The following is a 26,980-nucleotide window of genomic DNA, read 5'->3' on the forward strand; positions in this document are numbered from 1 at the left end:
GATCTCAAACAGGAATAAAAACTAGAAGTAATATTTAGCTCGACCGGAAAGTACTCAATTGGCAAGACTTGGTTTCTATCTTGTCATCCTTTTGTTAGCATTTTGAAAGGAATACTATGTACATGATCTAATCATGAAATTAGGCCAGTGGTAGTGACCTTAAACAGGAAGTTTCTAATCTGGATTAACATTCCAGCCACCAATCAATAAGGTCGGACTGTATTTTGGTTCAGCCCAAATCAGATAATCCGTGTCAAACAACGCAACTAAATATTGGCATCAGGTCATAGCATAGCTCTAATGAAAGATCAGACAATCAAGAGGACAGGGGCAGACCCATCACCATATACATCGAGATGAAAAGTCAGTACCATCAGCTCACTGGACTTGCAATTCTAAAATTGGATCCAAATGCCTTGATCCTCAGACAGATGCTAAGAGCATGTGGAAGACAGTTTCCAGATTGATGCCAATTCTGTTATCCTTAATCTTTGATCCACGCATGTAGAATAGACATAATTTATGAAAATCATGAATGCTATATTTGTGTCAAAATTCGCAGCCACAAATGTTTGAATACCTTCTTCAAAAGTATTGGTCCTAATAACTGGTTCGCTTGAGCTTAGGCTAATTAGTTAGCTGCTTGCCAAACTCGTCCATCTATGCTGTAGCTGTCCACTGGTGTTGGCATTTCTGAATGACAAGCAGTGCACATAGTCATGCTTGATCACGAGAAGGAATCAAAGTTGGACCATGATGGTCATGGCCCAGTGTCCTGCTGCCAGTATTATCTAAGCTCAGAAGTATAATGAAGAGCAAAACGTTTGCAGTTTCATTTGACAAATGAGAAGTTCTGACTGGGGATTAGTAACTAGAAGAACTCCGCAGGGCTTTGTTCTGAGGGCTGTGGTATTGTAAACAACATGTAGGACACCTTATTAAAAAAAAATTCTGTGTGTGGACAGTTCACCAGGTTGCATTTTAAGTATATGTCCTAAGAAGTGATAGGTGTAAATACTATAGCTGTAAAATTTGCACATTGAGAAATGAAATGTGTCCACAATGAAGAGAGCAGAGTTTGGAGTGTACTGGTTCACTAATAATTTCCATTATTTAGCAAAAGCATCAATTTTTTTATACAAGATCTGCCCAATTGTTGGTTCAGTAGACCTGCCCCAACTCATTGGTTGAATTTGTGATATTCGTGGCAGGGAGGAACTGTTGATTTGGGAATCCGTTCTTTCTAAAAGGACGCAATGTTCAAATCAGTGTCGTATTGGCCAGAAGAAACATTTCTATCCCCACATCAACCTTGCTTATGGAAATAGGGGAAAGCAGGAATTTACTGCATCTGGATAGCCAGACTTGGACATTTCCAATTGTATGCATATTAGAATTATAGAACTGTTCCTAAAAAAAAAAAAATCATTCAGCAGGAGATGAGCTGAGGCGGGGCAGAGATGGGCGATGTTAGAGATGGAAGTAAGCAATCTTGGTAATGGAGCAGATATAGGGTTGGAAGCTTAACTTGTCAAAAATGGCACCAGGATTGTGAAAGGTCTGGTGCAGTCTCTATTTTCAAGGAGAATATTGGAGTCGGTGGTGAGGGAACAGAGTTTGTGTCAAGGACTGAAGGCCTTACGTTGAGACTGCAGCTGTAATATGAATACATCCTAAGTTAGCTATCTGACATGTTTCCATTCTTCTTCTGAAAATACTTCAAATACCATGATACTGGCCCCAGAAATGATCTTCTGTTTTTCCATTTAAGGATAATCGTCTTATCACTGAAACCCATGCGCCAAGAGGAGAGAGGATCATGCAAGAATGATTTTAAACTCTTCTTTGCAAAAACCCCTTTTAGTTTATTAAGCAATCCCTTGTGTTGTTTTCAATTTATTTGAGAGCTGTATTTTAATAGAGGACAATTTTGCTTCCAGCTGCCATGTTTTTGGAACACTGGAAAAGATGCCAAATGAGGCTCATATACAAATGGGATCTTACCGGATTTGAAGAGGAGGAGGTTAGCTTTCAAAAGTATTTTCTAAGAATTCTTAAATTCGTATTAAATAAACTATCTTTTGTCACCAATTTTTGCAGTTTAATAATACTTGTTTCTTCTTCTGTTGCTGACTGCCTGAAGGAGCGATTAAAGGTTGGAAATTTTTTAAATTAAATTCTGCATATCTTTTACATGCTTGCCTAGTTATGCTTCTATTGTACTTGTATTGGCCGGTGGGGGGGTGGAATTTAATCCAATGTATTTTTAAGCTTTGGTACTTTTGCTGTTCTTCCGACATGTCCCATTGTAGGAAATTTTGGTAATCGATAAGAGTTTCTTTAATGTGGGATCTTTACCTTCCAGAATGAGGGGTTCTTCCTGTGGGCAACTCGACTATTTCAGTAGGTTGACTTGTCTTCCCAGAATACCTTTTTCCATTGGGATCTTAAGAATATTATAATGACTAACCCTAGTGCAGCAATGTTATGTTAATTAGAAACTGGCAGATGTGATGGTGCTAATTGCTGCTCATGGATAATTTCCCCTTTTCATGATTTTTAGTAAGGACTTAACATAACATAAGCTCTTAACATCACACTATCCAATAAAAAGGATAGTGCTGAAATGGCTTTGTTTTAGTGAGGCAGGTACTGGTGGAGGGCTTTCAGTTCACTTTTTTTTTTGTATCCTCTGTCATTACTGCCTCAGAGACATGTTCCTCTCCGATCTATTTGGTGATTTGGCCACTCTCGGCATCAAATGTAAAAATATTTTAATAAGCTCTCCTGCCAATGCAGCACGATAATTGCAACAAATTTTCTCACATAACCACAACGAGGATTGCTTCCCTCTCTCCTCTAGTAATTTCAGAATCTGAATTAAGGATTTTGACATCCAGTTCATGACTTGAGTTTTATCTGATGTTTTCTCTCTATGGTATCTTGTTTGTACCCTTGGATCATAGATATTGATGCAAGTGGTTGTCACACCTAAGAAGGTTGTTTATTTTACTCTTGCTCACTAAAAACAAGGGGCAGGAGCCCTGCTGGCAGTAGAATGGTGGCTATTGCTTCTAGTGTCACCAAACCAAATGCAGTAGGTGAAAATGTTCTTGATTTAAAAATAATTTGTGTTGAACAATGAATGCTGCACAGGTTTTGGGCAGTGACTGGTAAATGTTATGGCTTTATAACAAACATATTTATGTAAATCAGGAGTCAGCCATTGGTTCTCAACCGTGTTTGTGTGGTCACAGGCAATTCCAAGTTGGTGAAGTTTGATGAGAGACAATTTTTGCTGGTTCATCCTGGTAAAGTTTGAATTACTCTAGTGATTATAATGGTTCTTACACCAGGACTAGAAAAATAATAAGGGTGGTTTTGGTAATTTATTGGCAGGGGAGGGTGAGTGGAGAGAAATGGCCCTATTTTTAGTAATGCTTTTTATATAGCTTTTCACTTCATTTGTTTTTTCAATTTGTTTATGCTGAGTTTTTTTTTGGAAATGCATAGGATCATCCACGGCCTGAATATGAGGCCATGGTTCTGAATAAAGTTATGAAGAAAGAACTGCAAAGAAAGGAAGAGGTATGGATGCACTTTCAATACAATTAAATATTGCATTTTATTTTTAGTCTTAATGAAATATTTTTACAAAAGTCTGCTTGAAAAATGCCAGAGTTTTTGTGTTCACAATTCTAATTGATTGATGTATTGTTCCAAGAAAGAATTAGTGCTACTGTAGTTGTGTATTAATTATTGTGCTTCTGTATTAAATAACTTGATATTAAGGGACTGGTCAATACTGTCAGTCGTAATATTGTCCTTCCACATATGAGATTCTGGTTTGAATCCTTTGCAGCCTGTTGAATTGAGCGTTTTCTCCCTGGCTGCATCATTAAATAAGATTGGCAGCTTCAACCCCAACGTGAGACTGCCTATTATTGTTAGCCTTACTGAGAGATGCCTCACTGTTGGCTACATAAGTAAAGGGGAAAATTTACTCTTGTTACAGTTGGAGGTGCCTTTCTGTGTTGGGGTTATGGAATGTTGACAGAAGAAAGTGGATGGAGCTTCACTGTTCATCTGGAAAATTCTCAACCTGACCTGAAAGGGTTTGATACTAATGCTGGGTTTAAAAATGGATTCCTACATTTCACCATGTTGAGTCCAAGGAAAAAACTAAAAGTCAATAATTTAAGTAGCTTGGTATTGGATCCCTTTGTTAGTCTGTGATGATGCTGTGTGACTGAAATTAATACTGCCTATGTGGTCCTTTTCTCTGCCTGAACTCAGAAGTCACCGGAACCAATGGAAGAATACCCAAACAAATGGAAAAACAGAGTTTGGTCTGCCATGGCTGGGGTGAAATTGGTACTAGTTGAAAATAAAACTACTTTTTTTTTTTCCAAGTTTGTTCAGAAAGACATGGGGCCAAGGTTGTTTATTTAAAAAAAAAATAAAGTGCCATTCATTGCAGTAAATTATATTGGTTAATTTAAGATGCTATTATCACATTCCACTATATAATTTCATCAAACAACTCTTGCAGGTTCAGTTCACTGTCTCTAAATAAACTAAGTGTAGAAATGAAGATAGTTTGCTTTGTTTAGGGATATTAGTTTGAACTGCTTCCATTAGAATTAACAACATCTTCAAGGGATATTTGTTCGGCTTATCTCTCTGAGATGCTGGCTCACCATCGTGAGTTTTTCATTTGTAAGAATGTATCATTAAATTAGATGAAAACGTTTGTTCCATAAATGAGTGAATGAAGCATTTGTATCAAAATTTATCTAAATTTCTAAGGCGCGTAATTGCATTTGAAGTGCCAGTCTTTCTCAACAAGCTAATGGATTTTATTTTTCAAAACTTTTTCACTTTGTTAAATGTATCTGATAGTCGGTAAAACAGCGCATTTAGAATGGCTGTGCATGCGAGTAATTGTATAGACACCTTTAATTCAGTTTTGTTCCCAGTCACTTTAGTTTGGTTGCCACTGCGCATGTAATTAGTGATCTTTGTGCACCATGCGACCTGTTTTGTGATGCTTGACCAGTAGTAGCTTAACATGTTGTAGTTGTAATCGTCATCACTCAGGGACTTGTATGTGCTAAGCTTCTAGTTTTGAAGTTTGTCCTTATTTAATATCACACGTTGGTCACATCAAACAGCTTGAATTTGCATTTGCTGGTAAGGACTCTAAACAAAACTTCATTATGTAATTGCCAAGTTTAGTGGAAAGTGTAATGACAATAAGTGTCCCATGACTTAAATGGGAGGTGATGGCAACAATCTGTTAACTACCATGCTGGAGTGCAAGATTTGCAAAGTGGCTACCGACATGTATTTGAATTCACAATACTGACTGATGTATGTACTTCAGGTTCACCTGAAGTAGCGTTCATCTATCTTGGCTTGGGCTTGTGGAAGAAATAGTATCTCGTCTGGTCTTTCTGCAATAATTAATTTTTAAAAATTGCAGGATGGGTGTGTATTTGGAAAATTAATTTAAATATCCCTAAGTGTGAGATGATGCATTTTGGTAGGAAGAATAAGGAGGCTACATACTTCTTGAATAATAGCCTAAATAAGGGAAAGGATCCAGGGGTACAGATATACAAATCACTAAAAGTAGTGGCACAGGTTAATGAGGCCATAAAAAAAAAAGACAAACCAAGCACTGGGGTTCATTTCTGGAGGAATAGAATTGAAAAGCAGGAAGTCCTGTTAAACTTGTGTAGAACGTTGGCTAGACCACTCTTGGAGTATTGTGAACAATTCCATTCTCCATATTATAAAAAAGATACAGAGGCACTGGAGAAGGTGCAAAAAAATTTATAAGGATGATACCAGAACTGAGAGGTTATAAGCATCAGGAAAGATTAAACCGGCTGGGGCTATTTTCCGTAGAAAAAAAAACCTGAGTAGTGCGGTCTTTTAAGATAATGGGAGGGTTTGATTGGACTGATGTGGAAAACATGTTTCCACTTGTGGGGGGGTGGGGGGAGACCAAAACTAGAAGCCACAAATATAACAGTTACTAATAAGTTCAATAGGGAATTCTGGAGAAATCTCTTTTTACCCAGAGAGTGGCAAGAATATGGAATGCGCTACCTTAAGGAGTAGCTCAGACTAATAACATAATGAATTGAGGGCAAAAGGAATAGAAGGTTATTCTGGTGGGGTTAGATGAGGATGAGTTGGAGGAGAGTCAAGTGGAGCATAACACCAGCATACATCAGCTGGCCTGTTTTTGTGCTGTAGATTGCATGTGACATCTCCTTTTGCAATACTACATAGCTGGCTGAAATGAGGTACAGAATTGACAAGTCATTCAAATATGCCAGGGCAGGAACATCCAACTGAGGACGGCATGGAATAAGGGAGGGAGAGAAACTAGCAAAAAAAGGCCATCATTGGACAAAGGCTTATTTCATCACTGGCACAAGGAAACAGTCAGTCATTTATGGCATAAAAGGAGGACATTCAGCCCATCGAGTTCATGCTGGCTGTCCAGTCAGTCACACTCCCCCGCTCAATCCCTGTATCTCTGCAAGTTTGTTTTCTTCAAGTGCCCATCCAATATCCTTTTGAAATCATTGATTGTCTCCACTTCTACCACCCTAATGGGCAGCGAGTTCTGCATTTTTAAAAAAGTTCTTCAGTTTTTCCTTGTTTAACGTATCTAAGCCTGTAATAATCTTGTATACCTCCATCAAATCTCCCCTCAATCTCCTTTGCTCCAAGGAGAACAAGCCCAGCTTCTCCAGCCTAACCTTGTAAATAAAATCCTCCATCCCTGGAACCATTCTGGTAAATCTCTTGTACACCCTCCCGAGGGCCCTTCCTAAAATGTGGTGACCAGGACTGGATGTAATGCTCACTCCAGTTGTGGTGTAACCAGAGCTTTATAAAGGTTCAGCACAACCTCTCTGTGTATGTACTCAATTCCTCGATTTATGAAGCCCAGGATTCCATATGCTTTGCTAACCACTCTCTCAATATGCCCTACCACCTTCAAAGATCGATGCACATGCACCCCAGGTCCCTCTGTTCCTGCCCATTCAATTGCTGGGATGAGATCTGTGCCCTTCCTGACCATCCCATCCTCAGCTGAAGGAAGAAGTGGCACAGCAGCTGGCAGTAGGGGGCAATTCAAGGATGGAAAACTTTGCAGAGGCTGGCGGGCTAAAATGGAAAAGGCTTTGTGAATGAGTCGTTCTTTGCCACCAGTTTATTTCAAAGTAAGAAAGCTTCAAACTTTGGATTGTATTTGTGTTGCAAGCCTTTATCATGCCAAAGGATAAAAGAGAGCTCGAAACAAACCTTGCAGATTTAATACAGGGATTTATTCTCCAGTTTCTTAATCCAAATTGTATTTCTCTGTCCTAACTCTAATTAAAAGATCTCTGAATTTGAACACCATCTCTCAATTAACAACAGAAGACTAGGGGTAGCCCATCTATCTGTCGTATCAATGTAGGCAGCTGATCCTGCCAATATTTTTTCAATGTAGATGGCATTAAACAATTCCTGTTCTCCATCTTACCTCACTCGCCGTGACCTCTGAAATGAATCATGAGGACTTGACCCTATGTTTCCACTGATTTTTGAGTTGATAGTTGAATATTTTGCCTGTTTGTACAATATTTCAATAACCCTCTAGTTCTAAATTAATTTCGTCATGTGCAAATATAAAAAGAATATTCCAGAAGAAAGCTTTGCTGCATTACTTCAGAATTTAAATTGTTGGAAGAAACCAATGCATTTGATTGGTGGGAATTCACCTCTAATTTTTGATTCTTTACTTGTATTTTTAATGTGTTCAATAATACACACCTTGGGAAGGTATAATGTGTTTAGTTTAATTGTCCATTTTACATTGAGTATTCTAGTAACATTATGTTGCTAGAACTATAAAAATGAACTGTACAGAAGCTGTTGCATTTGTCCCAAGTTGGTGGCTATATGGGTGTCCTTCAAGGAGGAGATGTTTCAGGTACAGGGGTATGTACATGCCAACAAGGGTGAAAGATAACTGGACCAAAGCCAGGATTCCTTGGATGATGGAGATAAAGAATATGATGCAATAAAAAGGGTGTATGATGCATATCAGGTGAATTCTTCAAGCAAGAACCAGGCCAAATACAATAAGTTGAGAGGGAAAGTGAAGAGGAAAATAAGACTGGCAAAGAGAGAATGAGTATATAATAGCAGTTAACATAAAAGGGGATCCAAAAATCTTATACCAGTATGTAAATAGTAAGAGGTAGGGTGTGTCCGATTGGGGACAAAGAGGGTGATATATGCTTAAAGGCGTAGGACAAGGCTAGAATACTTGATGGCGCTTTTTGTCAGTGCTTAATGAAGAAGAGGGAGCAGGCAAAATATCGGTAGAAATGGAGATGGTACAGGTAATGGATGTGGTGAAAATTGATAAGTATGGTAAAGGCTGGCTATGCTTATGAGTGGATAAGGCACCCAGTCCAGACAGCTTGCATCCCAGATTGCTAAAGGAAGTGGGAGTGGGGATAGCAGAAAGGCTTGCCATTACCTTCCAATCTTCCCTAGATATGCGGGAGGTGCCAGAGGATTGAGAGTGGCAAATGTGACACCCTTATTCAAGAAAGGGTGTAAGGACAGTCCTAGTAACTACTGACTGGTCAGTTTAACATCAGTCGTGGGTAAGATATTAAAACAATCATCAGGGGAAAAAATCAGACAGTTGGAGAGATTTGAGTTAATTAAGAAGAGCCAGCACAGATTTGTAAAAGGCAGATTGTGCTTGACTAATCCAATTAGATTTTCTGATGAAGTAACTGAAGTTGATGAAGGAAAAGCAATGGAAATTGTTTATATGGATTTTAAGAAAGCATTTGGAAAAGTATCACATAAAAGGCTGGTTAACAAAATTGAAGGTCAGTGTCAGCTTGGATAGAAGATTGGCTTAAGGACAGAAAACAGTAAGTTGTCGTCAACGGTTGTTTTTCAGACTGGAGGATGGTAGACAGTGGTGTTCCCCAAGGTTCAGTGCTAGGACCACTGCTTTTTTTGCTATATTATAAATGACTTGGATTTTGGAATATAGAGTAGAATTTCAAAATTTGTCAATGATGCCAAACTTGGAGGTGTGGCAGATAGTGAGGATGATGCCATTCGATTGCAACAGGACATAGATAGGCTAGCAGAATGAGCAGACAAGTGGAAGATGGAATTTAGTATAAACATTTGTGAGGTGATGTATTTTGGCAGAAGAGATAGGGAGAGGCAATATAGACTTCGTGGTACAGTTTTAAAGAGTGTATAGGGACAGAAGGACATGGGTTTCATGTGTATAGATCTTTGAATGTGGCAGGACATATTGAGAGTGTAGTTAGCAAAGCATATGGGATCTTGGGCTTCATAAATAGAAGTTTTGAGTACAAAAGCAGGGAAGTTATTCTGAACCCTTTATAAAGCTCTGATTAGGCCCCAACTAGAGTATTGCATCCAGTTCTGGTCACCACACTTTAGGAAGGATGTGAGGGTCCTTGAGCAGGTGCAGAGGAGATTTACTGGAATCATTCTATGGATGAGGGAGTTTTGCTACAAGATTAAGTTGGAGAACTGGGTTTTTTCTCCTTGGAGCAAAGGAGATTGAGGGGAGATTTGATAGAGGTGTATAAGATTACAACAGGTAAACAAAGAAAAGCTTTTCCCATTAGCTGATGGTACAAGGACTATGGGACACAGATTAAAGATTTTGGGCAAGAGATGCAGGGGGTGATGAGAGGAAGAATGTTTACACTGCAAGTGGTAATGACCTGGAACTTGCTGCCTCTGAGGCTGGTGAAAGCATAGATGCTCGTTGATTTCAAAACGAAATTGGATGGGCACTTGAAGGAAATAAACTTGCAGGGCTACAGGGATAAAGCGGGGGAATGGGACTGTTTGGATTGCCCTACAGTGAGACAGCATGGAGTAGATGGGCTGAATGGCTTCCTTCTATGCCACAATGACCCTGACTATACATTGTGTTCTGAACAAAATTAACAGCCGCATATAGCGTTTGACAACATTCTAGTTCAGTGTCAAACAATGTCCAGTATAGGGGGATGGAATCAATGGCAAGCTTATGAAATTTGTGGCAGCATTCAAAGATGATGCTGAACTGGAAGAAGATAATATTCAACTGGAAGAAAATGTGGTCCATCCAAGACTGGGTACCATGCACCCAGTCTGACTGCTCAGAGACAGTTAAGGGGTGGAGGGGATGGAGAGCTGGGTGTCATCAGTGCTCATGTGGAAGTTAACCACCATCTATGTGATGACTTTCCCAGGTGGTACCATATAGTTGGTGGGGGGTTGGGGAGTAAAGCCTCTGGAGACTCGGGGAGATTATGTTGCAGGAGCAGGGAGAGAAGCCATTGCTGGAGATGCTCTGGCTCCAATTGTATTATTGATTGAATGCAAAAGCAGCGTCAACTGAATGGTGATAGAGGTCTTCTTTCTTGTCCATCAATACTTGCCTCACATAAAGTCTCAAAAGCAATAACTTTCTACGTCTTTTCTACCAGGAATAATTCACAGTGGACAGACCTCAGCAATACTACACATCACTCTCTGTCCAGCAATAGACGTCTGTCAGTACTTTTTACTATGCAAACAGAACCTTCAGTGATTAGAGTCTCCTAACATTAAAAAAAAACTGGACCAGCTGTAAATTTTCTAAGCTAGGCTTCACGCTAACTGGTATATCAACCTTTACTTCAATCTGTTTGAGCGTAAGATCACCTCCAGTGTTGATGTTCATCCAAAATCAGTTTGCTTCAACATGAAAGCAATAGTATAATGACATGGTCATTTAATAATATAGTGCAAACAAACTAAAACCTAGGTCATGGTGAAATTAAGTTACTGAATAGAAGGATTTACAGGTAGGATTAGATGAAGCAGGATGGGAGGAGACTCATGGAGCACAAACACCAGCGCAGACCAGTTGGCCTGAATGGCTTGTTTCTGTGCTGCAAATTCTCTGTAATCTGTTCCACTCTTGCCTTTTTAAAGAAGTTGTTTGGAATATTACAGTGAAGAGGAAGTCTTGTGCAAACACTGGAGAGTGTGTGTTTGTCAAGCAATTTCAATGAATGGCAGAGTACACTCAGACATAGATCAGTCATTTGAATGGATTGACCATTGGTTTTGGTCCTAATGTATAGATCCCATGACACATATGAGGTGTCATTTGTGTCTAATAGTCTATTATTTAACCACCTTGCTGTCCAGGTGAAATCTGATGGACTTCATGATTCAGTTAAGGACTTATTTTGAGCAGAAGTTCCTAGCACATCTTCGAGTTGAAAGATAGCCTTCAGGGATTAACTTTTTTTTATTGGTTCTGCTTATATTTACAGACTGAAAAGGAGAAGCTGACTTGGAAGGATCGTACCCCAGCTTACGTAACAAATATCGTCGCTGTTCTATTTATGGTGAGAATACATGTAGATGTTTTACAAGTCTCAGTATTCTGTATTTCAGATATATTTATGGTGTATTTTTGGAATCTTGTAACATGAAGCACATTCACAAAGTTACATTGTACATACAAGTCAAGGTGTTATTAAAGAATGATGCAGCACAGCCCTCATCTGCTCTTTGACAGAGTTATCTATTTAGTCCCACTCCCTTATTCTCTCTCCGTAGCCTTGAAATTTTTCCCCATCAAGTAATATCCAATTTCCTTTTAAAAGTTGCTTTTGAATCTGCTTCCACCACCCTGTCACCAGATCATCACAACTCGCTGCGCAAAAAATAAAGTCCTCCTCATTTGCACTCTGATTCTTTTGCCAATTATCTTAAATCTGTGTCCTTTGGTTACCAATGCTTTTGCCAGTGGAAACACTTTCTTCCTATCTATTCTATTAAAACCCCCTCATCAGGTGTATATGCTACAATATGCAGCTACAGCGGTAGAGTACAACATTTTTAAAATCTTGCTATGATGTTGTAATGCTTCAGTCAGGCACAATTTGGAGTATGATGTTTCATTCAGCACCATGCTGTAAAAACCATAGACAAGTATTGGAGATGGTACAGAGAAGAGAATCAAGGCTGGTCCCAAGTGGAATAGGGATGAGCAATGAGAAAAGCTGAAAGGACCTCTACAATTTGGAATGAATTAGAGGGACCTCATCGAGATAGATGTAATATCGCATGTTCAGATAGTATTTAAAATCAGTACTGGAAAGTAAGGCTGCAGAATAGAACCATAGGAAATTAGTGAAAGCAAAACTAAAAACAACTATTAAGAATACATTTGATCAATGTTTGGAAAAATCTGCCAAGCAGAGTAGCAGAGCCAGAAAGATTATGGATGTCCAAAATGCAATTGAATAGTGTAAAAGGAAAGTTAGGGTATTGGGAGTGATGAGACTGAATTGGTCAAATAGTCATTTGTAGTCTTTGTTCCTTATGTTGTGTTAATACTATTGCATCTATGTAAGATACAATTCAAATAAATAATATAGGGGAACAAACCTAATAGCCCTTACAACAATTGAGGCACTGTTGTCTATAATCTGTTATTGCAGCTGCCAAAGGAGCACTCTTCCCAGTAACTAGAAAGGAATCAATTCTCTATAATCCCCTGTTGGATTCACGAAAGTTACACACTTAATGGCGTGAATGTTATTTGCATGTACTTCTATTACTTCTAATCTGAGCACAACTTCCTTGCCATCAACTAGTCAGTCACCAAGACCACTTTCCTTCACCTCGGCACCATCGTCGCCTCATTTTCCACATCCATCGCCCTTTCATCTCTCTATGGAAAACCCACTTCTACTTCTACCACCTTACAAATAGACTTCACATAGAATCACACAGAATAATACATTGCAGAAGAGGCCCTTCGGCCCATCGAGTCTGCACCGATGCATTAAAGATGCCTGACCTGTCTACCTAATCTAATTTGCCAGCACTTGGCATGTCATAACATTCAAGGCTATGGGCCAAGTGCTCTTCCAGGTACTTTTTAAAAGGATGTGAGGCAACCCGCCTCGACCACCCTCCCAGGCAGTGCATTCCAGACCGTCCCCACCTTCTGGGTAAAAAAGTTCTTCCTCAAATCCCCCTTAAACCTCCCATCCCTCATCTTAAACTTGTGTCCCCTCGTAACTGACCCTTCAACTAAGGGGAACAGCTGCTCCCTATCCACCCTGTCAATGCCCCTCATAATCTTGTACACCTCGATCAGGTCACCCCTCAGTCTTTTCTGCTCCAGCGAAAACGACCCAAGTCTATCCAACCTCTCTTCATAGCTTAAATGTTCCATCCCAGGCACCATCCTGGTGAATCGCCTCTGCACCCATCCAGTGCAATCACATCCTTCCTATAATGTGGCGACCAGAATTGCACACAGTACTCCAGCTGTGACCTTACCAAAGTTCTGTACAACTCCAACATGACCTCCCTGCTTTTGTAATCTATGCCTCAATTGATAAAGGCAAGAGTCCCATATGCCTTTTTCACCACCCTATTAACCTGCCCTTCTGCCTTCAGAGATCTATGGACAAACACACTAAGGTCCCTTTGTTCCTCAAAACTTCCCAGCGTCAGGCCATTCAATGAATACTTCCGTGTCACATTACTCCTTCCAAAGTGTATCACCTCTCACTTTTCAGCGTTAAATTCTATCTGCCACTTTTCTGCCCATTTGACCATCCGGTCTATATCTTCCTATAACCCAAGACACTTAACCTCACAGTTAACCACTGGGCCAATCTTTGTGTCATCTGCGAACTTACTGATCCTACCCCCCACATAGTCATCTATGTCGTTTATATAAATGACAAACAATAGGGGACCCAGCACAGATCCCTGTGGTACGCCACTGGACACTGGCTTCCAGTCACTAAAACAGTCGTCTGTCATCACTCTCAGTCTCCTACAGCTAAGCCAATTTTGAATCTTGTCCAATGCTTCCTTGTTTTCTATCTTTTCATAAACAAGTCATCCAACTTGTTGGGCACAGTATCCTCCCCGGTCCACGTCCCCATTACCCCTGCCAAGCTCTGCTGGGTTTTCAAGTCTGAGAACCAACTTTAAGACTCTCCTCATCACCTTTAAAAACTTTCTCACAACCTCTTCCCACCTGATTTCTGTGATCAATTCCAACCTTAAGTTGATGCCTGCTATCCAATACCCAGTAAAATTCTCTGAGATGTCTCTCAGAACTATTTATTTAGAAATACAGCACTGAAACAGGCCTTTTGGCCCACCGAGTCTGAGCCGACCAACAACCACCCATTTATACTAACCCTACAGTAATCCCATATTCCCTACTACCTACCTACACTAGGGGCAATTTACAATGGCCAATTTACCTATCAACCTGCAAGTCTTTGGCTGTGGGAGGTAACCGGAGCACCCGGCGAAAACCCACGCGGTCACAGGGAGAACTTGCAAACTCCACACAGGCAGTACCCAGAATTGAACTCGGGTCCCTGGAGCTGTGAGGCTGTGGTGCTAACCACTGTGCCACCCCACTATGTAAATGTAACTTTATTTAGCTGCTGACTTTGCACACTAGATGCAACACTCTTTTAATTAATAAACTGAAACTTGATACAATTTCAATATAAGGTACAATTTGAATCTGTTTCTCAAACATCTATATTCTCGGGAAGCTAGAAGTTTTAATTTGCTGCAGTTGTACAAGATTTAATTCTGAATGTCAGCTCAGTGGGACCCTTGCTGTAGTTGCTATTATTATGAATGTAAATGTATTTACAATACTAGTAAACATAGCAACTAGACCTCATCCCCAGTATTTATCAGCACATGCCCTTGACACTAGTTGACTTTAGTTTTTGTCTGTAATGATTTTTCTGAGGCCCAAAGCCTTCCCGATTTTTAACCAAAATTGTCTGTTTTCTCCAGATTGGTCTGACATTTGCTATAGTCTTTGGAGTGGTCCTCTACAGAATCTCCACTGCAGCAGCTATGGCTGTGAGCTCTAACGCATACGTCAAAGCCAATGTCAGAGTCATCGTCACGGCTACCGCAGTTGTCATCAATCTGGTGGTCATTCTCATTTTGGATGAAGTGTATGGCTCCATTGCCAGATGGCTGACAGTAATTGGTAAGGACAAAACTCTGAATGATACCCTTGGTTGTCTACAGTAAACTTAGAAGACTTTAGATAATGTACTAGCTCCTAAATGTTTCGGATGCACAATTTTCAAATGAGGTTTCTAAGCTGATTGACTGGAAGCACAGAAGTTTAGAAAACAGGAGGCCATTCAGCACATTGCATCTGTGCCAGTTCTCTTTACTGGAGCAGCAATTCAATTGAATTTCTCTTCTTCAAAGCCGAGTATTATCTGATGCAAATGAATAGCCTGTCAGAAGTATTGCTTTATTTCATTGAAGTAATAGTATTAGATTTGATTTTTTTCTTAATTCAATTTTCCCTCCAATTCACCCCTCCCCTCCATTTTCCTGAATTCGGTGATCTGTAACATGCTGCTCCATACACTACTGCTACCTGGTATCTCATTCATGCATTGTATTTGATCATGTGTTTGCACAAAATATGTAGTGACATTTCATTGAAATATCGATTGAAGTTAAATCGTCACTTTCCTCCCTCAATGTGATCAAAAAGGAACTTCTGAATTTTTAATAGTCGATAGTTAAAATTGCTAAAATTTGAGTATTGGTGGAAACTCCTATCAGAACGCTGGCCCGTTACTATATCATGGAGGTAACACGATTTCTGCGAAAGGAAAGTAAAAATATGGAGATCAGAGTCTAACTTGCTTTCCACTACCTCATTTTCAAACAATCCATTTAATACAGACAGAAGATTTGTTATTGAACAAGTTATTTTAATGCACTCATCAGTTTAACATTTACACTTGATGTAAAGCATTGTCATTTTGTGGCAGTCTCTAATTAAATGTACTGTCATTTGATATTTAAAAATTGTTCAGCCTTTAGCTGATTATGGTTCAGGTATTTAAAACAATATATACAAAGTCTAATATGAAACCTGACAGACTGTCATTGCCCTGACACCTCTCGTATGCTATTCCTTTCACTCTTCCCCCCCCCCGCCCCCTCCCCCCCAGTCTAGTTATGTTAGCTCTTGGTAGTGAGAAAGTGCCAAGAATAATGGTCCTATGATAACTGTGCTTCCCTTATTTCTAAACATTAGCTGCTCTTCATTCCAGATTACCTGTGAGGAGTACAATGTGATGTTTAGTTGTTTGCCAGGCCTTGCCCTTTAAAGCTCGTACTCTGTTGCTTCCTATGGGGAAGTGACTTAATTGGGTCCTGAGGTCAATCGAATTTTAGTTGCTGTTTGATGAGAAAAGTTTGCCAGTTACTTGTACATTTTAAGCTCCAGGTCAGGATAAAACTGTTTTGATCTTTTTCTTTAATACTCCTGGCACTTTGACGTATGATGGATGCTCTCAAATCTTATGAATAGGCAATCAGTGTCGCATGGTAACAGGCCATTTGGATTAGGTCAGTAAAAAGGACAGGGATTCAAATAAACCTGTTCTTCTTAGCTTTCAACAATTTGTATTTATATAGCACCTTTACCATAGTAAGACATCCCAATGCACTTCACAAGATTGCTATCAAACAGAATTTAACACCGAGCCACTTGAAATAATAGGACTGGTGACTAAAAACTTGGTCAAAGAGGTAGGTTATAATGAGTGCCTTTAAAGGCAGAGAGGTTTAGGGAAGTAATTCCAGAGCTTAGTGCCTAGACAGCTGATGGCACAGCCGCCAATGGTGGAGCGACAGAAATCAAAGATGCGCAAGAGGCCAGAATTGGGGGAGCATGGAGATCTCAGAGCATTGTAGGAGGTTACACAGAATAGCAGGGGTGAGGCCATGGAGGGATTTGAGCCAAGGATGAGAATTTTATATTCGAAGCGTCTCTCGACCAAGAACCCATGTAGGTCAGCGAGCGCAGGGGTGATTGGTGAGCGGGACATGGTGCAAGTTTGGATATGGGCAGCAGAGTTTTGGATAAGCTGCAGTTTATGAAGGGTGTAAGGTGGGAGGCTGGCCAGGAAAGCTTTGGAATAATTTACGTGGGATGTTGCAGTAATTTATTAGTCAGATACTGCTGACAACGGTTTATTTTCTGTTGTCAAATAGTGATTCCATTTGTGTTTTGTTCCCGCTACAGAAATTCCCAAAACAGATAAAAATTTTGAAGAAAAACTAATTTTTAAGGCTTTTCTGCTGAAGTTTGTGAACGCCTACACCCCCATCTTTTATGTTGCATTTTTCAAAGGCAGGTGAGTGGCTTTAGCGCAACTCTCATACAAAAATGTGACTAAACCTAGCAAGAATTCAGTGAGACAATGAAAACCCAATATCGTCAGGATGGGTTGGAGTTGTGGTCTAAAGTAATGTGAAATCTTATAAAGTGTGGCCTCAAGGCAGTATCCTAGACCCAACCATCTTCAGCTACTTCCCTCCATCATGAGGTCAGAGTGGGGACGTTCACTGATGATTGCACTGTTCAGTTCCATTTACAATTCCTCAGATAATGGACTGGATTTTACCAGCCCCATCGATGTCACGGATCGGGGCAGGGAGGCCCGTAAAATACTCGTGGAAGTGGCCCGCCACAACCCACGACACCAAGAAGGTCCCGCCGCATATTCCCAGCAGCGGCGAGGCCCTGACGCAGCCCCACCCCTGCCGCTTGGCGGCAGGGCCTTCATTTAAATAATCAACTTAATTTAAATCGAATGCAAATTGCCCTACCAGCTCCCGGCGGCCGTGCCACGCCAATTTTACGGCCGCTACTCGTGTGCCTTCAGAACTCCGTGCAGAGTTCCGAGGCGAGACACTGGTAGGGAGGGGGGAGGACTGAAATTATTAGGGCAGGGGGCATGGGGGGGTGGGAGCAGGAAAAACATTTCTTATTGGCTGTGGGAATGGTGGGAAGGGGCTTGGGGTCAAAGGGAATAAAGTTCGGAGGGGGAAGGTCTTGAGTGAAAACGCACTTCTTGGGGTGGATAGGGTAAAAAAAAACTAACTGCTTATTCATTGGGGGGAGGGGGTGGAGAGGGGATTGCAGGTGGGAACAGATCTTTATTTAAATTCGTTAACAAACTTGTCCCTTTAAACATTGAAATTTCATCTAAGGGCTTGAAGCCCTTTTAAAAATGGTGCCGGACGCTCTTGCTGGGGACCAGCAGCTGCCCCCTCTTCGTCATCGGGGATGGCCATTCCCCCCCTCCTCCAAGTAAATGAGCCCCCGCGTCTAATATCATGGGGAATCTGCAGCAGTGCTTCCGTGTTGGAAGGCCGCCGAAATCACGCTGATAAAATTCAGCTCAATGAAGCTGACTGTGCCCAAATGCAACAAGACTTGGACAACATCCAGGCTTCAGCTGATAAGTGATAAGTAATATTCATGCCACACAAGTGTGAGGGTATAATGTAGTCCAGTTTATTGACGCCCTATCCACCAATTTAAATATTCACTCCCTTTACCACCAGTGCACTGTGGCTGCAATGTGTACCATCTACAAGATGCACTGCAACAACTTGCCAAGGCACCTCCCAAACTCTCAACCTCTACCACTAGAAGGACAAGGGCAGTAGACGCATGGGAACACCGCTACCTGTAAATTCCCCTCCAGGTCACACACCATCCTGACTTGGACGTATATCGTCATACCTTCATCAATAGATCAAAATCCTGGAACTCCCTCCCTAGCTGCACTGTGGGTGTACCCGCACCGCATGGACGGCAGTGGTTCAAGAAGGCGGCTCACCACCACCTTTTCGAGCAATTAAAGATGGGTAATAAATGCTGGCCTTGTCAGTGACGCCCAAATCCATGAATGAATGAATCTCTTATATATTTTTTTAAAAAAAGGCTGGGGGAGTGCTGCTAGTAGAGATAAAACTGATTTATGATAAACTGATGTAATCCACTTTAATTTGAGACTGTTTTGACCTGATTACTATTTGACATTGTATGCTTTCTATTGTAAAAGTGGAGTCATACCCAAATATTATTTGCTTCTAGGTTCACGGGTCGACCTGGAAAATATACCTATATCTTTCACAACATGAGAGCGGAAGAAGTAATTGATTTTTATTCTAAATACAAATTAAAACTGGTCTTCAAAATCATGGTCCACTTTACAGTGAGAAACTTCTGACTCTTATCCTGTTTCTTGTCCAGTGTGCTCCTGGAGGCTGCTTGATGGAACTGTGCATTCAACTGAGCATCATCATGCTGGGCAAACAACTGATTCAGAACAACCTGTTTGAAATAGGCATTCCGTAAGCATTTAACTATATACTGGACATGCTTGTAGAGGATGTCGGACTGTGGATAAATTACTTGAAAGAGCATGTGCTTCTTGTTGTATATTTCTTTGCCTCTATTTTGTTTTTTTTTCCCTCTCCCCTGCTATTGCAAGCTTCCTCCACATTTTTTTAGGTCTCCCATCAGAGGCTTCATGTCCAAGCTGAGAGCGGGTGGTCAGCCTGTTCTCTGGCCTTTGCAAGTGTCTCTTGGTAAATGGTCACTGGAAGTTGCATGAGTCCAACCCCAAGGTGATTTTGTGACTTCTGCTCAGTTCAGTTCTCACCGATGGAAAGGCTGTAAGCAGAAGTTCACTATGGGAAGAGTGATAGTCACATAAACCTTCCTAATACTTTGTGGAATAGCAAACTGTTGCTCTAACACAATGCATCAGCAAAATACAAAACCACCTGCTCACCATTTATTCAAGTCCACCATTTTCATTGTTCCAAGAGTGAATGGGGTTGAAATTGGTTTTGGGTGGCAGCACATAAAGGGCATTATTGCATTGGCCACATGTTATATGCCCTGACTACCAGGCGCCTGGGCGCATAAATATGCCGCACTGTTCATTTTGCGCAACCTCCTGAGCTGCATTTCTACCCTAAAATGCCGACAGTAGAATGTTTGTTGCAGGTTAAATTTTTGTCTTTTAGCATGCTTTATACTATGTGATGTCACCTCCGTTAATTATCTTTTATGTTTCATAAAGTTGACATGAGACCCTAGAACAGACTGTGTGTGGACTGGAGTGTAGGAAGAGGTTTCATGGCAGTGTGGCCAAGTGAATTCTACAAGCTGGCTGTCAATTGAGACCCTATTTAACATATCGTGTATTTGTGTGTGTATATTATATAATTTTTTATCATTTTAATACTTGGCCAAAGTGGTCGAAAAGGCACATTCAATGAAGAATCTTGCTGTATGATTTATAATTCATTTGCAGAGATCACCGTGATTCATTGATCACTTGTGAAGTATCGAGCCAATGCATCTGTGAGGTTTAAATCGTTTTCCACACTCTGCTGTCATAGAATCATAGAAAGTTTGCAACCTAGAAAGAGGCCACTTGGCCCATCATGTCTGTGCCGGCCGTAAAACAATCCACCCATTCTAATCCCACCTTCCAATGTTTGGACCATAGCCCTGCAGATTACGGCATTTGAAGTGCATGTCCAGACACCTGTTGAATGAGGTGAGGGTTTCTGCCTTAACTACCCTTTCAGGCAGTGAGTTCCAGACCCCCACCACCCTCTGGGTGAAAAAAGTTTTCCTCATCTCCCCTCTAATGTTTCTGCTAATCACTTTAAATCTATGCCCCCAGTCACTGACCTCTCTGCTATGTTAAATAGGCCCTTCACTTCCACTCTATCCCGGCCCCTCAAAATTTTGTACATTTCAATCAGATCTCCGTCGTATCTCTTCGATTTGTATTGATGCTTAAATAAGGAGGGGAATAAATTCTGCAGAACAAGTAGCCCAGTTGTGGAAGAGGGTGTTGAGGGTTTGTTGCTGTACTTTAGTGTGCAACCCAGGTGCTGCTTAGGATCCACGGTGGACATATCAAGGGTGTGTCTGAAGACATTCCCGAACTACCCTGGAAATACTGCCCAGTTAGACCTACGTATGGTGAGAGTAGGCCTTGGTCCCCTTGTACCCCTAAATTGGGGCCTTTTCATCCAAAAGCAAATGGTGATTGATCATTGAAGGACTGGCTGCAGTTTCTAAGTGGCCCATTTGTCTCTGAACTAAACAAAGAAAAAAATGTGCCTCTTTTCCTTTCGTCCCATCTGGTCCTTGGGCTTGAAGTAACTTTGCTACAGCCATGGGCCTCTGTCCTGACTCTACATGACCCTGGGTTGCATTTTTAGGCCCCGAGTTGGGGCAGACACGAAGTCAAATGGGTGATATTTCACACCGCCAGGCAGCAGGCCGGTTCCCTGGCTCCATCCTGCCCCCAGGCCATTTTCCTGGAGGCAAGATGGGGGTGGAGGGCGGGGGGGGGGTGATGGGGTGGGGTAGCAATAGGGCCAACTGCCCACAAATGGCAGGTAGTCAATCCAACTAATTAAAGGCCGATTGTCTGAAGCCAACTAGAATTTTCCAGTCTGCCTGCAGCTACTCGTAAGCGGCGAGGGAAAGTTTAGCGGCCTCCCAGAAACAAGGCAGGAGGGGTGGTCAGCGCTCCAGGCAGGCTGTATGGATTGCCCTGTCTGCTTGGCTTCAGCTGCAGCCGCACACAGCTCAGGAGGGGCTCCTGCGACCGTCACCACCATCCCCACACCCCCACCTCTGAACAATGGTGGCCTGGCTACAAAGGGCTTTTTAAAATTTAAAGTTGGAGAGAAGGTGCCTCATTCTTGGGGCGCGCTCTCACTTATCTGAAAAGGCATCACGCTGCTGCTTCTGAGCTGGAGGCCTTCCTATTGGCCCCCCCCAGCTTGTAGAGCCCACCCACTGTTGTGAATTGGATGGTAAACCCGCTGTCTGGACACTCTGGGGAAAATCACAGTTGGCTGACTGTTTTCCCCCACACAATGCAGGCTTCTGACCCCTATTTGAGGCTGACAGCCGGGTCCTGAAGCCCCCAGGGAAAATCCCGCCCCTCTCTGGAACTTGTGCTGGGGTGGGGTGAAGTCAGTGGCAGTAGTGCCATCTCGCCAAACATCTGCCTCCGAATTCTGAAAGGCAGGATTTCGCCTTCTGGTAAGTGACAAAAAGCCATTTATTTGTTTAGTCTTTTCTTATTTTGGGTTTTATTGAATATTTTTGTTTAAAAAGCGGACATGTTATTGGAGAAACTAGTTAAGAAGAGTTACTGTGCATCACTGTACAAAGGAGTTGATTTAACGTCTGCCTGTATTATCTGAGGAATCTTGTCTCCTTGTGTATGTTGTTTCAACTCCCTTAAGTTGCCAAACAGTGACCCGGCCCGGCCAGTTCCTGTGATATCATCAGCACTTACAGTTAAATCAGTATATTTTGAATGAATAAGGAAAATACTCAACTAGATGACTCAAATTATTCCTCAGTAGTTCATCCTCCACATACCAATGAGTAGGTCATCATCCAGACAGAGATAAACCACAAGATATCATCTAGCCAAATAGATCATCGAGTGTGCTTCATTGCATTATTCCTGGACTTGTTGGGAACCATCAGAAAAAGCTAAAACCTACTCTACTCATGCTGTGACCATATCATAGACTCTTGCAGCACAGAAGGTGGCCATTTGGCCCATCATACCTGTGCTGGCTCTTTAAAAGAGCTATCCATTGGTGCCACTGCCCTGCTCTCCATAGCCCTGGAAATGTTTCCCTGTTTAAATATATATCAAATTTCCTTTTGAAAGTTCCTATTGAATCTGCTTCCACTGTCCTTTCAGGCAGTGCATTCCAGTTGGTAATAACACACTGCATTTTATATAGAAACAATTCTCATCATCTCCTCTCTGGTTCTTTTTGCCAGTTATCTGAAAACTGTGTCCTTTTGGTTACTGACCCTCCTGCCAGGGAAACAGAGTGCATCAGGGGAAACTGTCAAAATCGTTCATAATTTTGAGCATGTCAGCTAAATCTCCCTTTAACCTTCTCAGCTCTAAAGAAATAATCCCAGCTTCTCTAACCTGTCTACATAACTGAAGTATCATAGGCTGACATACAAAGTAGTTACATCTGCACATCAGCTGCATGGCGTTAATGTGTATTTTTACAAAGCTTTGTCCGTTTAGTTTGGCAGCTGAAGATGATTGGTTTGATGCTGTTCCCCAAGTCCATTCTGTCAAACAGAATGGTGACTCTGTACATCTGGGCAAGCTCATTTGTATGTGGAAGTTGACTGACTGAGTGAGAGAGAATTACCTGGCTTGCATAATGGTTTTCCTTTTCCTTGGCACATAATACAACGTCCACATACAAATTCTATCCATACTTGCTCCTCAGTTCTTTATCTGATAGGCATCAGCCATGGCTCAGTGGCAGTACTCATCTCTGAGTAAGGTGGTCATGGGTTCAAATCCCGCTGCAGTGACTTGGGCACAAAATCTAGACAGACACTCCAGTGCAGTACTGAGGGAGAGCTGCACTGTTGGAGGTGCTATCTTTGAGAGGAGACAGCCCTATCAAGTGGATGCAAAAGATCCCACAGCACTATTTTAAAGAGGTGGGGAGTTCTCCCCTGTGCTGACCAATACTTATCCCTCGACCAACACCCAAAACAGATTATCTGGGCATTATTTCATTGCTGTTTAAAGGGATCTTGCTGTGTGCCAATTGGCTCCAACGTTTCCTGCATTACAACAGTAACTGAGGTCACGAGAGGTTCCCATTTTTATGGCCCACCATAATCTTCAGTGCAGTGGGCAGGCACTCCCGTACCTTCACTTCCCTATCTGGGGAAAGCAGGCGAGACACTGGTGGAGAGGGGGGTGGGGAATTGAGATTTCTAGTGCGGGAAAGGTGGGGGGTGGGGGGGGGGAAACGGGGTCAAATAATCGTCATGAGTGTAGGGGATAGTGGGAAGGAGTGAACTGTGAACTTTGTACAGTTTGTGGGGGTGGTCATATTCCAAAGCTAAGTGTTTTGGGGGAAAAGGGTAGATACTTCATTCAATCATTAGGGGGTGGGAAAGGGGCTTTAGAATTTTATTCTGTACATTTTGGGGAGCTATTTCTTTCAAAATTTAAATTGACTGGCAGGGCTGGCTGCCCTTTAAAAATGGCGCCACGCCTGCGCACAGGCAGCTGACTCCATTGTCAGTGTCAGACACCCTGCCCCCTCCACATGATTTGGGGGTGGGGCGGGAATGCGGGCCGACCCGGGAATTTAAATGAGCCGCCGCGCGGTAGATCGTGGCGACTTGGCAGCCTGCAGGTGCATCCAGCCCGATGTGTCTAGAGGAGGTGTGAATGGCAGAATGATCAGCTTCTGTCCAAACGCAAAAATAAGATGAGTAAGACCGAAATATGCAATGTGGAGAATTAAAATGAGAGGTGACCTGAAGCTTGGGGCCATGTTTGTAGACTGAACAGAGGTGTTCCACAAAGCAGTCATACAATCTGCGTTTGACCTCCCCAATGTAGAGCATGCACATTATAAGCAACAAATACAGCATACAAAATCATAAAAGATACACACAAATTGCTGTTTCACCTGGAAAAAGTGTTTGGGGCCTTGAATGGTGAGAACAGAGGAGCTAAAGAGACAGGTGGTGCATCTCCTGTGCTTGCCTGGAAAGGTGCCATGGGAAGGGGGAAGGGGTGTGGAGGGTGCTTGAGGAGTTGACCGGGTGTCGTGGAGGGAGTAGTCCCTTTTAGAAAGCTGAAAGGAAGTAGAAAGGGATGATCTGTTTGTTTGGTAGTGGCATCACACTGGAAGTGACAGAAATGGCAGAGGATGGTCTGTTGAATATGGAGGCTTGTGGGATGGAAGGTGAGGACAAGGGGAACACTATTGTGGCTGTGGGAAGGAGGGCAAGGGGTGAGAGCAGAGGTGTGACAACTGGGTCAGACATGGGTGAGGGCTCCATCAACCACAGTTGGAGAGAATCCTCAGATGAGGAAAAAGGAAGACATCAAGTGCTGGTATGAAAAGTTGCATCATCAGAACAGATGTGACTGAGACAGAGAAACTGGGAGAATCAAATGGAGTCCTTACAGGAAGCAGGGCGTGAGGAAGTGTAGTCAAGGTAGCTGTTGGAGTCATTGGGCTTATAGTGAACATTTGTTGTTCGCCTATCACCAGAAATGGAGACAGAAGTCGAATAAAGGGAGGGAAGAGTTGGAGATGGACCATATGAAGGTGAGAGAAGGGTGGAAATTGGAAGTAAAGTTGATGAAATTTTCCAGTTCAGGGCAAGAGCAGGAAACGGCACCGATACAGTCATCAATGTACTGGAAAAAGAGGTGAGGGAGGGAGCCTGAGTAGGACTGGAGCAAGGAATGTTCCACATATCCAATGAAAAGGCAAGCATACCAGCATCTTCTATTTAGAGAAAATGAGTTGAGTTAACTGAGATGTTGTTCAATGTGGGAACAAATTCAGCCAGGCGGAGGAGGGTGGTGGTGGATGGGGACTGGTTGGGCCTTTGTTCAAAGAAGAAGCGGAGATCTCTCAGACAGTCCTAGTTGAAATGGGAAGAAATCAGTTCAGTGGGGCAGGAACAGGCTGAAACGACTGAAGGCCAGTCCTGTTTGTGAATTTTGGGAAGGAGGTAGAAGTGGGTTGTTTGGGGTTGGGGGCACGATGAGGTTGGCAGCAGTGGAGGGAAGATCTCCAGAGGAGATGAGGTTAGTGACAGTCCTGGAAGCAATGGCTTGATCTTTGGTGGTGGGGCCATGGTCCCTTGTTAAAATGAACTTGGTTCCTGATTGAGGGACCCAGCATCAAGAAGTGGGGCCTGCTGAGAGCCACCCTCTTGCCCCTGCTGCCAATCACCCTATGTTCTCCTCCTCCATGACCTCCACCCTAATTCCTGAGTCCAGTACCGGCTGCATCCACCGCCTCTGATGTGACGCTGTTCAGTTGAAGAAATGCCGGCCTCTGATTGGCCGCCAGCTCTCAGCAGGCAGGACTTCCGTCGCTGGGGTCCTTAATCCCCGGGAAGGCCCGCCGCTGTCCACTTAAGTGGCTAATTGGCACGTAATATGGCAGGCCTTTCCCAGAGGAGGCAACAAAGGGCTCTCGCCAGTGCTTTAGCTGGTGGCTAAGAAAACCTGTCACCCAGATAAAATCCCAACCACTGTTCCTCAACTCAGTCACCACGACGTAAAAGGCTGATTATCTTAAAAGTGTTAGAATGAATACTTTAGACATCAATTGAGACACTAGTCATGGCCTGGTTTGCTTCTTTGTTCTATCTCTTGGGATTTCTGGCTGGTCTGTATTCTTGCTTCTGCTGAGGTGCATGTATTCAAGTATAAAGTGCAGTTTTATTCCATTTATGTTTTGCATTTTATTATATTTTGTTTGTACCCAATATCAATTTGGAGCTCTTCCTACTTCACACCATTCCTCTACCAAAGCATTGGTCAACCTCTATTAGTCAACTTTTTAGTCAACTTTGTGAAGGCAAGTGAGGAGCAACTAAGACAGATTTGTTCTTTCTCCCTTCATTGCCACCTCCCCACCTGCTTCCCTCCTCCACACCCACATGCATGCACACCATTGCATGAAGTTATATCAGTTTTTAGCTTTAACTATGACTAACACAGAGCACAGCAGTGTAGTGGTTATGGTCCTGCACTAGTACTCCAATGGCTCACAGTTCAAATCCCATGGTTGTAAAACTGAATTGAATTAACTTTAATTATTTGTGGGTTGGCACCATGGGGTGGAGGGAGGAGGGGTGAGGGTAGAATAACCATAAAAGCTATCATTTTGTCATAAAGATCTACCTGGTTCACTAATGACGCTCAGGGAAGGGTTCTTCTCACCCCTACCAGGTCTGACCTTTTACATAACTCCAGGTTTACACCCTGGTTGACTCTTATTGCCCTCTGAAGTGGCCTAGTAAGTAAGCAACTAGGGATGGGCAGTTAATGCAATCCTGCAAGTGTCACCCTCATCCTGATAAATTATGTATGTACAAATGTCTCAAGTGAGAAATGATGGGGAAGAAACTACTCCCTATCTTCCTTGC

At 42.3% G+C, this 26,980-nt stretch overlaps 1 protein-coding gene across 3 annotated transcripts in view; it reads left to right on the top strand.

Annotated features, from left to right (window-relative positions):
* The window catches only part of ano1a (anoctamin 1, calcium activated chloride channel a), a 235,581-nt gene that overhangs the window by 168,657 nt on the left and 39,944 nt on the right, over positions 1-26,980 (top strand). For 2 of the 3 annotated variants that reach the window (XM_068046540.1, XM_068046543.1), the window contains exons 13-21: positions 1,941-2,023; positions 2,144-2,155; positions 3,514-3,588; positions 4,297-4,374; positions 11,397-11,471; positions 14,923-15,124; positions 17,195-17,306; positions 19,058-19,115; positions 19,217-19,317. In XM_068046540.1, coding sequence (XP_067902641.1) covers positions 1,941-2,023; positions 2,144-2,155; positions 3,514-3,588; positions 4,297-4,374; positions 11,397-11,471; positions 14,923-15,124; positions 17,195-17,306; positions 19,058-19,115; positions 19,217-19,317 — 796 coding nt within the window. The remainder of the gene's footprint in view (positions 1-1,940; positions 2,024-2,143; positions 2,156-3,513; positions 3,589-4,296; positions 4,375-11,396; positions 11,472-14,922; positions 15,125-17,194; positions 17,307-19,057; positions 19,116-19,216; positions 19,318-26,980) is intronic. The other variant, XM_068046542.1, reaches the window with a different exon arrangement.

This window comes from Heterodontus francisci, chromosome 14 (genome assembly GCF_036365525.1).
Source record: "Heterodontus francisci isolate sHetFra1 chromosome 14, sHetFra1.hap1, whole genome shotgun sequence".
In the NCBI taxonomy this organism is placed as follows: Eukaryota; Metazoa; Chordata; class Chondrichthyes; order Heterodontiformes; family Heterodontidae; genus Heterodontus; species Heterodontus francisci.